Genomic DNA, 15,602 nt, shown 5'->3' with positions numbered 1-15,602 from the left:
GACTAGGGAAAGAGAGAAAAAAAATTCCCAGTCAATTTGATTTGTCTCAGTTTCACAGCAAAATGAAGCATTTGTATTGTCCATGTTCATCAATAATCTTTTTCATTGGCTCCATTACTATGACTGAATTCTAGAAATCTTAAACACAATAAATATGTCTATAATTGGAGAAGTACTTGGCATTGTTAAATAAACATAAGTTTACTTATACTAATGATAGCATTATTTCAGTAGTTAAACTATCTATGTTTTCATTGGTCACAAACACCTCTGGCAACTTCTCCATACCCTAGTAAACAATATTCATAAATCATGTGGCTAAAAAATAAACCCATTATCTATTGATCCACCTTGTCATGCATAATGAGTCTCTCTGGCAAAATTTAGTACTTGACCTAGACCTGAAGAAGAATCCTTTGGAGCTAGGGATCTACTATAGGTATGAGACTATGTAGAAGTACTGTCAGGCTTTATTGATGGTCTTGATTGTTTAGTTTTGTTTAACTCTTTTCCTTTTTTGTTTTATCCTTTTTTACAAGGCATAGATCTCCAGGTAGAGGTGGGGAGGGATATATTTGAAAATGAAGGTGATGTAAAAACAAAAGATATCAATTTTAGAAGCATTTAGAGATTAAAGGGGATCTTGGAAAATATTCTACCACAATACACAGAAACAGAATTAGAATCTCACTTAATATAAATCATGGTTTTTCAATGGACATCTGATGGAGTTAAAAATATTCACTTTTAATATCCATTGCTTGCTTTGAGCTTATGAACTCTTATGTAAGAGAATTACCATACTGTTGAAAATAACTAATTTCTTTTCCTTTCATCAGAGAAACGAACAGATAAATCAGCTGTATCTGGTGCCATTAGGCTGAAAATCAATGTTGAAATAAAAGGAGAGGAGAAGGTTGCACCATATCATATACAGTACACATGTTTACATGAGGTAAGTAAATCAAATAATAATAATAATAATAAAAGTTTAGGTAAATCTGACTTAACTGTAGATGTGAACAGTCAATCAATTAGGTCTAAGTACCCCCTGCCTTCTCCAAATTACTTTTTATTTATTGCATATACTTTATTTCTACCTATTTAATATAAAACTGTTGCTGGCAAGAACTATAGCCCTTTTGTCTTTCTACTCCTTATGCTTAGTATAATGATTGCCACATAGAAAATGCTTAAGAGTTGCATGAATGAAGTATTAGGCATAGAATTTTGCTTAGAAAGTTTGTAGTATAATAAGTGAAATTTAACTAACATAAAGAACAACTATTGATGAACCATTTTTTAATCTTTTAGGGAAGGAAAGGGATTGTAAAGAGGTTGAAATTTCTTTGATGTCTATAACTGCTGGTGTGGAAATTCCTTCCACCACTGCAGATCAGCAACTGTTCTGTGATTTGTAATCTTGAAGAGATGCCTAGGATACTAGGAAGAATTAGAACTCTAACAGTTTGATCATGATGACATATAGGTCAGTGACAGAAAGAGAACCAAGTCTTTCTGACTGTAGAGTTGGCCCTCTATTCACCATAAACAGAGTGTAAAACATTATTTTTGGAAGACTTCACAGAAGTGGTGAATCTTCAGCAGCATTTTGAAGGAAGAAAGTAGCCATGATATAACTGATGTTAGGTCGAAGAAGAACCAATTGATGAAAGATCTTGATGTTCAAGATTTATAATATCACTATAATTAAAGAGTCAACTGGGAGAACTTACATAGAACTAGAAATAACAAAATGTTCATAAATTTATTGACTTCATAATTTAACAATAGAACGGTGCCTCTCACCTGGAACCTTGTCATTGGAAAGGATTCTTTTAATGTAGATATTTTCTTTTCTTCCAAAAATTGTGAATATTGAGTTTGTCAGTCACTAAATATCAAGTACCTACTATGTGCTTTCATGTTCATCTCAATCCTTTTCTTCTAATTGGGGAATGACTGCCACATTTGAGAGAGTCTTACCAGCTCTACTGATATCTTAATGGAGACCTCTTATTATCTACTGAGGCTTCTCTTTAAAATACAGAAAGATTAAATATTTTTTCAACATATCTAAGGATATGCTCGGCATGTGAATGTAGTGAGGTGCAAGGATGAACAGAAGTAACTATCTAGATACCTTCAGCCCTAGATAGATACACAGCTAATGGCTTCTGAGATGTTTAAAGAAAGTTAAAAGAATCGTTCATCCATTTTTCTTTTTTTTTGACAATAACATTAGGAGATTGAGGGTCATAAATTTAAATTTAGAGGTCATCAAGTCCAACTATCTCATTTTATAAATAATGACCTTGAAGAGACTGAATGACTTCACTAAGGTTACCCAGGTAGCAAATGACAGAAATAGGATTCTGACCCTGTCCCTTCTTCAGAATCTAAATGAAGTAATATTTTACCTTGTCTGAAACCAATCTCTTGCAATTTCAGAGAGTTTAAATGATTTAGTTCATAATATTATTTAGGAGTGGAGCCTGGACTTAAAGTCCTACTATTCATGATAGTGATATTAACTATATCAGTAGTTATTTTATATAATTTGTATTTATATTTAGTAATATATTCATATTATCTATAATATATTTATATTATCTATAAAACTCATATTTACATAGTACTTTAAGGTTTTCAGTGTGTTATTTGAGATAAGTACCATCTTAAAAAAAGTCAATAGGTGTTGTCTTTATCTTCATTTGTAGAAAATGACACTGACTCAGAGAGAAATTAAGACATTTGCCCGACATCACATTGATTGTAAATGTTTTAGGCAGAATTTGAACCCATATCTTCTTGACTCCAAATCCAGTGCTCTTGTCCTTCTGGACCAGGGTTCCCAGCCATTTTTGATGTCACAGACCCCTTTATCACTCTGGTAAAGCCTGTAGATCCTTTCCCAGAATAGTTTTTTAATGCATATGATTACATAGGAAATAAAATATATTAAAATGGAGTAATAAAATTTAATTTTAAAAAAGTTCATGGATCATCTCTCAAAAGCTAAGATTCTCAATCTAAACCATTGTGCCTTAGTGTTCCTGAATTTTGAATCAGTTTTAAAAACATTTTTCCAAAGGGTAATGGAGTAAAGTGAATTCTGACACCAAAATACAGGAAGAGAAGAGGCAGACTAAATGGAACCACTTTTATAGATTTTATTTCAATTCCTTTTTGCTGGTCCCAGAACTAGAAGAGAATATGATCTAGATGTTCTGGTCTCCTCCACTACAATCTTTGAGTATTGCAGAATACAATGGAAACTTGGATTAATTGTTGCTTAATTAATTAAGTCATTAGTGAGAGTACATGCTCTTTACTATTAGCCTTGCCTAGACTATTTTGCCACTATTGTACAGTATTTACATAACTATCTAACATATTGACATAATCAAAAAAGACAAATTGTTCCCCCAGGCTCAGTAATTGACTCAAAAAGCCCAAGGAAGCCAAATCAGTGAATCAGCTTGTGCTTAGCAATGCAAAAGTATACCTTGTCAGTATTTCTCTGAAGTAGCAAATTTCACCTTTAGTAGCATTCCTGTGCTCCTGATGATGTTTTTCTTGCACTGAAGATAGATATCCTTAATGCTTTTGGATAAACCATTTGAATAAGTAGGTCCATGTAGATAGTTAGAATTATAAGTAAGAATAGTTCAGCAGTAAAGGAAAGGATAGATTAAGAAAGTGCGATGCTCTTGCTGCTTTTTACCCAGGGGACCAAGAAGTCAGGCATTAGGTAAGAAACCTTTAGAAGCGAAGATGATATGAGTGGATTTCACTGTGTTATATTTAAACAGTTTTGGCCTCCGTTGAGGAATCCCTGAACAATTGAAAACCCTCTTATCTTTAGAACCTGTTCCATTACTTGACTGAAGTTAAATTTAATGGTGGAGTGAAAATCCCCGAAGTCAAAGGAGATGAAGCCTGGAAGGTTTTCTTTGATGATGCATCCCAAGAAATAGTAGATGAATTTGCAATGCGTTATGGAGTTGAGTCTATTTATCAAGCAATGACGTGAGTACAGCACATTGTTCTGGGGTCCCTTTTTTTAAGCTCTACGGGAATCTAAAGGAAAAGAGAAAAAAAATCACACATCTTTATTGTCCCTTTTCTAATGAAATTCTGATCTGAGTTGATAATCTCATACCAACTATACTTTAAAAAGAACAGAGAATATTGTCTAGTAGTCTCATTCAGCTACTTCACATCCTTCATTTCCCTCCCCCCCCCCATGGCACCAGTTCTTACAGAATGAAGACATTTATGCCTTTTGGAAGCTATACAGAATATATTTATATTAGCATTGGTACTTTAGACATTTAGTCCAGCTTCAGTTGTTGCCATCAACACCAAAGATGGTCAGAATTCCTAGAGTGAACATTTTTTCTTTTAAAAACAAGTTTTTCTAATGCATTTTATGCCATAATTTTTTTTGTTAGAAATAAAGGGAGAAAAAAAAAGCAAATATAGTTGGCAATGGCTGAAACTAAGAACATTTACAATATTCCACTGTTGCACACCTCCCTCCTTTAAAAATGGGGGTGAAAGTTTCTCATCAGCTTTTCTTTTTTAATGATACTGGTAATTTGCATTTCACCTGAGTTCAGCTATATTTTAGTCTTATTTTCATTTATGATAATGCAATCACTGTATTGACTGTATTTCTATATCTGCTTTCTTCATTCTGCATTATGTCACATAAGCCTTCCTATACTTCTTAAATATGTCATTTATTATGCAATAATGTTCCACTATATTAATATGAGCATACCATCTTAAAATACAAATTTTAATTCCTTCCCTTTTCATTTGATCTATCCTGTTTATTTTAAATGAGGAATGTAATGTGTTACAGACTATTGTTCCTATAATTCCTCCTTCACATTTTGGAAAGTGTCATACCAGCATCCAAGATACTCTGATTATTTTGCTTCCTTGAAAATAGTTGGCTAAGCTCAGGATGAATGAGCAATTTTTCTTCAGTCTGTGTTATGATATATAAATGAATGTCTTTGTCTTATATGCTATTCTGTCTTACTGTTGTTGACCAAATTTCTTATCATGTAATTCATGATACAACCAGAACATTAACTCATTAAGCAGACTTATTAAAATCCTACACTTTAGTCATTGGAATGTGAATCTCATAGTTGTTCATCTATTTTATACATAATAATTTTAGTAATATTTATGTATTATAATAAAATTATAATCTATAAATACATATTAAGTAATATCTTTTACTCCAAATAAAGACATTTGAGCTAACATAAATTAAAAAGTTTTCATCAGGCCTCAGACACTTCCTAGGTGGGTACCCCTGGGCCAGCCACTTAATCCCCTTTGACTGGCCCTTACCACTCTTCTGTCTTAGAATTAGTACCTAATGTTGATTCTTTTTCTTTTTTAATTTTAATTTTTTGAAAAATTTTCCATGGTTACATGACTCATATTCTTACTCTTCCCTCCACCCCACTCCCAACCTCACCCCCACCCCCATAGCTGAACACGAATTTCCACTGGTTTTTACATGTGCTATTGAGCAAGACCTATTTCCATATTGTTGGTAATTGTACTGGGGTGGTTGTTTAGAGTTTACATCCCAAATCATATCAACAACAAACTATGTGTTCAAGCAGTTGTTTTTCTTCTGTGTTTCTACTGCCATAGTTCTTCCTCTGAATGGAGAAAGCTTTCTTTTTAATAAGTCCCTCAAAATTGTCTCAGATCACTGTGTTGCTGCTTGTACAAAAGTCCATTAATTCGATTTTACCACAGTGTATCAGTCTCTGTGTACAATGTTCTCCTGCTTCTGCAACTTTCACTCTGCATCAATTCCTGGAGGTCATTCCAGTTCACATGGAATTCCTTCATTTTATTATTCCTTTGACCACAAAAGTATTTTATCACCAGCATATACCACAATTTGTTCAGCCATTCCCAAATTGAAGGGCATACCCTCATTTGCCAGGTTTTTGCCCCTACAAATTGTGTCGCTATAAATATTTTTGTACATGTCTTTTTCCTTATTATCTCTTTGGGGTATAAAACCAGCAATGCTATGGCTGGATCAAAGGGCATACAGTCCTTTAAAGCCCTTTGTGCATAGTTCCAAATTGCCATCTAAAATGGTTGGATCAATTCACAACTCTACTAGCAGTGCATCAATGTCCCAATTTTGCCATATCCACTCCAACATTCACCACATTCCTTTTCTGTCATGTTAGCCAATCTAATAGATGTGAAGTGGAACCTCAATGTTGTTTTGATTTGCATTTCTCTAATTATAAGAGATTTAAAACACTTTTCCATGTGTTTATTGATAATTTTGATTTATTTATCTGAAAATTGCCTAATCATGTCCCTTGCCCATTTATTGATTGGGGAATGTCTTGATTTTTTGTACAATTGATTTAGTTCCTTGTACATTTAAGTAATTAGACCTCTCTCAGAGTTTTTTGTTATAAAGTTTTTTTCCCAATTTATTGCTTCCCTTCTAATTGTGGTTGCATTGGTTTTGTTTGTTCCAAATTGCCATCAGTAATTTAATGTAATCAAAATTATTTATTGTACATTTTGTAATTTTTTCTAACTCTTGCTTGGTTTTAAAATCTTTCCTTTCCCAGAGATCTGACAAGTATACCATTCTGTACTCATTTAATTTACTTATAGTTTCCTTCTTAATATTTAAGTCATTGACCCATTCTGAAATGGTGTAGGGTATGAGATGTTGATCTAAACCTAATTTCTCCCCTATTGTTTTCCAATTTTCCCAGCAGGTTTTGTCAAATAGCACATTTTTGTCCCAAAAGGTGGGCTCTTTGAATTTATCATAGACAGTCTTGCTGAAGTCACTTATCCCAACTCTATTCCAATGATCCTCCCTTCTGTCTCTTAGCCAGTACCATATTGCTTTGATGAACAGTGTTTTATAACATAGTTTAAGATCTGGCACTGCTAGGCTACCTTCCTTCACGTTTTTTTTTATTTCCCTTGATATTCTTGATCTTTTGTTCTTCCAAATGAACTTTGTTAAAGTTTTTTTTTTCTAATTCAGTAAAAAGTTTCTTGGTAGTTTTATAGGTATGACACTAAGTAAGTAAATTAATTTGGGTGGAATGGTCATTTCTTTACATTAGCTCATCCTACCCATGAGCAATCAATGTCTTTCTGACTGTTTAGATGTAGTTTTAATTGTTTGGAAAATGTTTTGTAATTGTGTTCATATAATTCCTGTGTTTGTTTGGGTAGATAGATTCCTAAGTATTTTATATTGTCTAGGGAAGTGAAGGACAAACTATGTACAATGGGCCAGATGTGGCCCCCTGAAATGTTCTTGCCAGCATGCACATTATTCCTGATATGGCGAAAACAATGAGTAGGATACAATACAATGAAATTTCAAAAGAGTTGACTTAGAAACAGACTGACAGATGAGCATTTCCTTTCCTTTGGCCCATCTTTAAAAAGTTTGCCCATCACTGGTCTAGTGTGATTTTAAATGGTATTTCTCTTTCTAACTCTTGCTGCTGAGATGTGTTGGAAATATATAGAAATGCTGCTGATTTATATGCATTTATTTTGTATCCTGCAACTTTACTAAAGTTGTTGATTATTTCCACCAGCTTTTTAGTTGATTGTCTAGGATTTTTTAAGTAGACCATCATATCATCTGCAAAGAGTGATAGCTTGGTCTCCTCCTTGCTTATTTTAATATCTTCAATTTCTTTTTCGTCTCTAATTGTTACTGCTAGTGTTTCTATAACAATGTTAAATAATAGAGTTGATAATGTGCATCCTTGTTTCACTCCTGGTCTTATTGGGAATGCTTTTTAATTTGTCCCCATTGCACATGATACTTGTTGTTGGTTTAAGATACATACTGTTTATTATTTTTAGGAAAGGCCCTTCTATTCCTATACTTTCTAGTGTTTTCAATAGGATTGGATGTTGTATTTTGTCAAAGGCATTTTCAGCATCTATTGAGATTATCATGTGATTTTTGTTTGTTAGCTTGTTGATATGGTCAATTATGTGTATGGTTTTCCTAATATTGAACCATCCTTGTATTCCTAGTATAAATCCCAACTGATCATAATAAATAACCCTCATCACTTGCTGCAGTCTTTTTGCTAGTATTCTTTTTAAGATTTTTGCATCTATGTTCATTAAGGAGATTGGTCTGTAGTTTTCCTTCTCTGTTTTTGACTGACCTGGCTTTGGAATTAGTACCATATTTGTCATGAAAGGAATTTGGTAGAACTCCTTCTTTGAGTATTGGGATTAGTTGTTTGAATGTTTAATAGAATTCACTTGTGAATCGATCTGGTCCTGTGCATTTTTTCTTGGGAGTTCTTTGATGATGTTTCCAATTTCTTTTTCTGATATGAGATTATTTAAGTATTCTATTTCTTCTGCTGTTAATCTAAGCAATTTATATTTTTGTAAATATTCATCCATATCACCTAGATTGTTATATTTATTGCCATATGATTGGGCCAAATAGTTTCTAATGATTGCCTTAATTTCCTCTTCATTAGAAATGAGGTCTCCCTTTTCATCTTTGATACTGTTAATTTAATTTCTTTCCTTTTTCTTTAGATTAACCAGTAATTTGTCAATTTTATTTGTTTTTTTCAAAGTACCAACTTCTGGTCTTATTTATTAATTCAATAGTTCTTTTACTTTCTACTTTATTAATTTCTCCTTTTATTTTTTATGATCTCTAGTTTTCATCTGGAGATTTTTAATTTGTTCGCTTTCTAGGTTTTTTATTTTCATGCCCAATTTATTGATCTTTGCCCTCCCTAATTTGTTAATATATGCACTCAAAGATATAAATTTCCCCCTGAGTACTGCTTTGGATGCATCCCACAGATTTTGGTAGGATGTACCATCATTGTCATTCTCTTCTATGAAATTATTAATTGTTTCTATGATTTGTTGTTTAACTGATTTTGGAGAATCATATTATTTAGTTTCTAATTAGTTTTTGATTTGCCTGTCCATTTGCCCTTACTAATTATTATTTTTATTGCATTATGACCTGAAAAGGTTGCATTTATTATTTCTGCTCTTTTGCATTTGTTTGCCATGTTTCTATGCCCTAGTTAACGGTTAATCTTTGTGAATGTACCATGTGCTACTGAAAAGAAGTAGCATTCCTTTATATCCCTATTTATTTTTCTCCATGTATCTATTAACTCTAATTTTTCTAGGATTTTATTCACCTCTCTTACCTCTTTCTTATTTATTTTTTTGTTTGATTTACCTAGATCTGATAGGGGAAGGTTCAGGTTTCTTACTAGTATTGTCTTACTATCAATTTCCAACTTGAGCTCCGCCAGGTTCTCCTTTAGCAATTTAGATGCTATACCATTTGGTGCATATCCGTTGAGTACTGCTATTTTTCGTTGTCTATACCGCCTTTTATCAGGATGTAATTACCTTCCTTATCTCATTTAACCAGATTTACTTTGACTTTGACTTTGTCAGAAATCATGATTGCAACTCCTATCTTCTTTTTCTCAGTTGAAGCCCAATAGATTTTGCTCCAGTCTTTTATTTTTATCCTCTGTATGTCTACCTACCTCATGTATGTTTCTTGTAGACAACATATGGCAGAATTTTGGTTTCTAATCCATTCTGCTATTTGCTTCCATTTTATGGGCGAATTCATCCCATTCACATTCAGAGTTATAATTATCTACTGTGTATTCCCCAACATTTTGATTCCCTCTCTTTTTCTGCCCTTTCTTCTTTCACTATTTCCTTCTATACCAGTATATTGTTTTTAATCAGTAGCCCTAGTCCCCTCCCTTATTGTACTTCCTTTTCTCCCCCTAACCTTCTTATTCCCCTCTTATTATTCTTTAGGGTCTTTTTAAAACTACCTCCCTTCCTCTCCCTCCCTAGTATTGCTTCCCTCCACAGCAGTCCTTTTGTTATACTTCTACTTCTCTTTAGGGTGTGAATCAATTCTCTGCCCCAATGGATCTGATTGTTCTTCCCTCTTTAAGTTAGTTTCAATGCACTTAAGAATTAAGTATTTCCTCTCTCCAACCTCTTTGCCTTTCCAGTGTTTTTGGTCCTTTCCCCAGTTCCCCCATGCTCTTCTTTATGGAATATAAATTTACTCCATTTTGTCTCTTTTCCCATTTCTCTTAATTATAACTTCTTTTTTTACCTCTAGTTTGATAATAACAATTTTTAAAAGTTACCAGTATCATCTTTTCTTATAGGGATGCAAATCATTTTAATTGATTGGGTCCCTTAAAGAAAAGGTTATTGTTTTGGGGTTTTTTTCCCTCTCTTAATTACCTTTTGGTGATTTTCTTGAGTTCTGTGTTTGGGCAGCAACTTCTCTGTTTAAGTCTGTTTTTTCTTTATAAATGCTTGGAAGTCTTCAATTTTATTAAATGACCATACTTTCCCCTGCAAGAATATAGTTTTGCTGGATAGTTTATTCTTGGTTGTACACCTAATTCTCTTGCTTTCTGGAATGTTATCTTCCATGCCTTCCAGTCCTGCAATGTAGATGCAGCCAGATCCTGTGTTATCCTAACTGTGGTTCCCTGGTATCTGAATGACTTCTTCTTTGTAGTTTGTAATATTTTTTCCTTGGTCTGCTAGTTTTTGAATTTGACTATAATATTCCTGGGAGTTGTTAGTTGTGAATTAAATGTAGGACGTTATCTGTGGATTCTTTCAATTTCCACTTTTCCCTCTTGTTTAAGAATGTTGGGGCACTTTTCTTGGGTAATTTCCTTTTCCTTTTGACCAGGCTTTTCCTTTTGTCATAATCTTCAGGTAGGCCAATAAATCTTAAATTGTCTCTCCATGATTTATTTTCAAGATCTGTGGTTCCCAAAGTGGGTGCTACTGCCCCCTGGTGGGTGCTGCAGTGATCCAGGGGGGTAGTGATGTCCACAGGTGCATTTATCTTTTCTATTAATTGCTATTAAAATTTTTTAAAAATTAATTTCCAGGGGGCTAAGTAATATTTTTTCTGGAAAGAGGGCAGTAGGCCAAAAAAGTTTGGGAACCACTGCCCTAAAACAATGGATGCCTGCCTTTTTTAAAAATCCCTTCAAGGCCATAAAAGAATTTAAGATAGCATTAAGATTTTTTGATCCCACATTTTCAGACATTGAAATTCTTCTTTTTTGAATTATTTACAGCAGAGAAAGCACAATTTATTGAGGAGACCCATAGGAACACAAAATTAACATCTTGGCCACAATATTATGAAGATCTAGAATTAAGCAGTCATCAAAACATAGTATACCTAAGAAGATCTAGGGAAGATCTTGTAGAAACTATGAAATCCTTTGATAAGCATCCTGATTCCTGGGGATAATTTGAAAAGTTAAGGCAGGAGATAAATGAACACCCCTCAACATAATTAGATAGGCTTGTTGAAGCTGGAGAAACGATTTTGGGATTCCAAGACTTAAATAAACCAAACTTGCAGCACATAAAGAGGCAGTTTATTAAGGGCATTTCCCTACCAATTATGACAAACTTTAACTTGCATTGTCCAGCATGGAAATCATTAAGTTTGGAAGACCTACATAAAACAGCTACATATGTTCACTAGGGAAATCAGGAAGCCAAAGAATTCAAAGAATCCATTAGAGAAAAAGATATCATGAAAGATTTAAAGGAGCATTTAAAGAGGCTAAATCTATCATCAAACAAAAAGAAATAGAGGAAATAAAAAACCTGGCAGCTCTACATGCATATAAAGCCATACCTCAGTACCAATAACCCAGACAAATTAGCAATAACTTTAATAATATAAGGTGTTTTCTTTGTGGAAAATTAGGGCATATAGTTAAATTTTGTCACCTCAATGCCCAACTTAACAGCAACAACAACAAAAGAAGCAATTATAATAATACGTACACAAATTCTAGATACAACACTCTCAAGAGAGAAAACAAATGTTGTGATCACAATTGTGCATCATCTAGTCAGCATGCTGCTGACCTGCAGACTATGCAGAAATACATAGATCAGGGTGAAAACCACATTATTATCAAGTACTGATGGGAAAACATGAAAACTTATGATGCCAAGAAACAACCCGGGAACATAAGGGAAACCCAAAGGCTGTGGCAATGGGAAGAGGCATACAAACCATGATATAAGAGTCTTGGGCATGGAAATACACTATGGAGATGGAAAAGCAAAGATTAAATCTAGGGATCAAATAGAAGAAGAGAATTAAATGATTAGGGATGTAATAGAAATCAAAAACAGAATTTATGGGATAAAAGATAATGATTGAAAGAGAAAGGAAAAAAATACCAATGCATTTACACCAGACTTTAAACCAAACAAAATGACTATAGCACTAACAAATGTTAGGGAAATTGTAACATGCAAAGTACCAGTAAAAACAGATTTAAACTTAAAATCCTCAACACTTAATGACAAGTAGGTTCCAGATATACAATATCAGAGCATAAAGATAGATTCTCAATATAAAAATTAACATTTTATTTAAAATATAGGTAGTTTAAATATAATTTGATAACACCTAAGAATAATGAGATAGTTATATTGCATTACTTGTTAGACATATATTAAAAGTAGAAACAAGTTAAAATTCTGTTAAAATCATAGATGGGTTAAATAATAACTTAGAAGAGTTTAAGGATAAGGAAATTGTTACACTTTAAACTTAGACATTGTGTTCTGTTATGAGTAAGATTAGATTAGCTAGTTATTAGGTATTGATTATATATTGATTAGGAAGTACCTAACAGGAAGGAGCTGGAGCTGGGAATTCCAGGTTGGAATGAAGGAGGAGGAAGTCTATCTGTACTATGTGTGGACTCCATTAGTGGTAGGCAAAAACTGTTGCCAGCCTGGGAGAACTCAGAGCAAAGGACACCTTGCATCCTGTTTTCCCCTGGATCCTGTGTGGTGTGGCATTTAAGGAAAGAACAAGAGAAGAGGACAGTGCTTCAAGCAAACCCCTTACTGCTTAGTTTCTGAGACAACTGTAGCTCCTGGCATCCAGATATCATCAGTGGATTGCAGTGAGAAATCCCAAAGCCACAAAAGCCACAGCTGTACTCAAGCCTGGCAGGTTCCAGGTGTGAGGCAGAAACCCAGAGACTCCAGTATGGCTCCTTGGGCCCTGTTAGTTAGATAGCTTAAATTAGTGTAGTGAATAAGTCCTTCCCTGTCCCTTTGGGTTTTGTTATTAGGTGTTAAGATTTTAGAGTAGTCATTCCTATCCCTCCTTTTAGTTGTTTCTAATTAAAACCCAATTTCACCTTGTTACCTTGTCAGTTAATTCAAGGCCTCTGGCCAGAGTGACAGTTGGCTGTTATTTTTCCAGTTGGGAGTGGTGTAGCTGTACAAGACTTCAGTGTCCAGTTTTAGTCTCTCTTACATCCCAGAGTGTTCCCATAAACCCCATAGTTGATTTTAATATCCCTGGTGACCCCATTACTTATATTATCTTACAGTTCAATGGAAAACTTTTCCTGTTACAAAACTGTTTTACACCCTGTAAATTTTGTTATATAAACGACAACCATCATCCCCCTACCAACCTCTCCAAACCATCTTAGAATAGGAATAGATAAGATAATTAGTATAGTAATAAGACAAGATAAGGAGTTATTATTTTGGAAGGGGGAACATAAGATAGGAATAGGAAATAGTGATGCATGAATTAAGTGTGACTTTTGTAAAAAATCCTACCACACAAAACCGGGATACAGTAAGGATGGGATTTTTGCAAGGGAGATGAGACCAAAGGAGCCAGAGAAGGAGTTGCTGACAGTTGGTGAGAGTTGAGACCAGAGAGATTCTGGGTATTTCTCTGAGGAAGAAGAGAGAGAGAGGAAAGGCCTTTGGGAAGAGGAATGTGAGGAGAGAGTAGAAGGACAAGTCAGCTCAGATCCAGTCCTGAGGGCTTCCTGAGCACCTTTCTTTGGAAACTGAAACTCTTATTCCCTGATCAAAGCCATTCCATTGCATCTCACCCATCAAGACTTCAACCATAGAGTCAGCTAAGTTTGGACTCTAATTTGGGAGCAATCTCTTAGTCTCCTTCTCCCATTATCCAACCTTGCCAAGAGACACCCTTTCAGCCAAAACTTACAATTATAGAAAAGGATAGAAAAGAAAAGTAGAAATAGAAACAGAAGAAGGAAAAGGGGCAAGGGAAGAAGCTTAGTAGTGGGAGCCCCAAATATTCCGACCTGAGTAACAGACCCCATAGCAATAGCGAAGAGGGCACCCCAAAATCCCTCTGCCCTTCACCCCTTTCCCCATTCCCTGATTTGCAAATAATAAAAGCCATTCATCCATCAGATGGTGTTCCAGGGTGTCTGAGAGACAACAAGGGAGAGGGGAACCACAGCTTGGTCTGGCTACCTCCATCTTAAAGTCAGACCACCCACTGTGAAATTAACTGATCGGGGGGAGGTTTGTGTGAACCCCGTCCTTATTCAAAATCAGATTGGGGTACCTCATACCTCCTCTTATAGGGAAGCCTCACCCCCAACTCCTGTGGGGAAGTATGACCATCCAGGTCACCCAGTTTTGGGGTGACATCCCGTTAAAGTCTCCCAGTGTATACTTGTCCCCAGGGGAGAGCTGGAAGAGAGACTCACTTTACAGACTCTCTCCCATTCTATCAAACATTGGTTACTGGCTCCTTTATTATTATAAGACTCAGCACAGCATATCGGAAAGGGATCCTGGGATTCCCCTTCTTCCTTACCCTCAAACCCAACAGTTCAGGAATTCAAGCCTTTTTTAGTTGTTGTACCTCTTGAACTGTCCAGCAGTAGGATACCCCAGCTCTGTCCTGTTGTTAGATTTGGTTTTCTTTCTCCTCAAAATACTTTGTTTTTTATCTCAGTGTGGAAGGGGATGGAAATCTGAAGTTCTGCTCTGTCTAAGCCACCATCTTCCCAGAATCTTCTGCCTAATGTTAATTCTTTGATGAAAAGTAAGGGTTGAAAAAAAGGTATATTCATATGAGAAAATAATGAAAGATTCTCCTAATAGGGAGAATTTTGGAAAAGGTCAAAGGAGGGATAAACAGAAATTATTTTGTTATTTAAACATGCTATAGATACTACTTGGACATAAAAAAGAAATAGAAGGGAAATTTTAGAATCAGATCACAAAACTGACCTAGAGATATGACATGATAGTTATGGAGGGAGGAGGGAGAAAAGGATGAGAATTTAACTTATCCATACCTTTGCTGAAGATCTCTGCCAAAAACAGGGCACTAAATAGCTTTTTTACTTGCTTTTATGGAACTTCTTACTTAAGAAAGTGAAATCCTACATGGAAATATTTTATTCTAGATCTTGAGGAAAAAAGACTATTCCATCCTAGAGTTTATGTTAGAGGATATAATCTGATATATATATTAATTTTTTGGAAATCAAATTTCAAAGGATACATGGAAAATGTAGGAGGAATAAAGTACTCTTGGGGACATCAGTGAAGAAGAGATGGGAGATGCTACAAAAAAAAAGAAATTCTAAAAACAAAGAGAAAGTTACAAGGAAGGAAAAATTATTATTTGTCTGGAAAGACCA

At 34.6% G+C, this 15,602-nt stretch overlaps 1 protein-coding gene across 2 annotated transcripts in view; it reads left to right on the top strand.

Annotated features, from left to right (window-relative positions):
• The window catches only part of UNC13C (unc-13 homolog C), a 717,151-nt gene that overhangs the window by 338,963 nt on the left and 362,586 nt on the right, over positions 1-15,602 (top strand). For both annotated transcript variants that reach the window (XM_044665156.1, XM_044665155.1), the window contains 2 exons: positions 840-955; positions 3,869-4,032. In XM_044665156.1, coding sequence (XP_044521091.1) covers positions 840-955; positions 3,869-4,032 — 280 coding nt within the window. The remainder of the gene's footprint in view (positions 1-839; positions 956-3,868; positions 4,033-15,602) is intronic.

Source organism: Gracilinanus agilis, chromosome 2 (assembly GCF_016433145.1).
Source record: "Gracilinanus agilis isolate LMUSP501 chromosome 2, AgileGrace, whole genome shotgun sequence".
Classification (NCBI taxonomy): Eukaryota; Metazoa; Chordata; class Mammalia; order Didelphimorphia; family Didelphidae; genus Gracilinanus; species Gracilinanus agilis.
The sequence above is the reverse complement of the archived record's forward strand: the minus strand, read 5'-3'. Positions and strand labels throughout refer to the sequence as shown.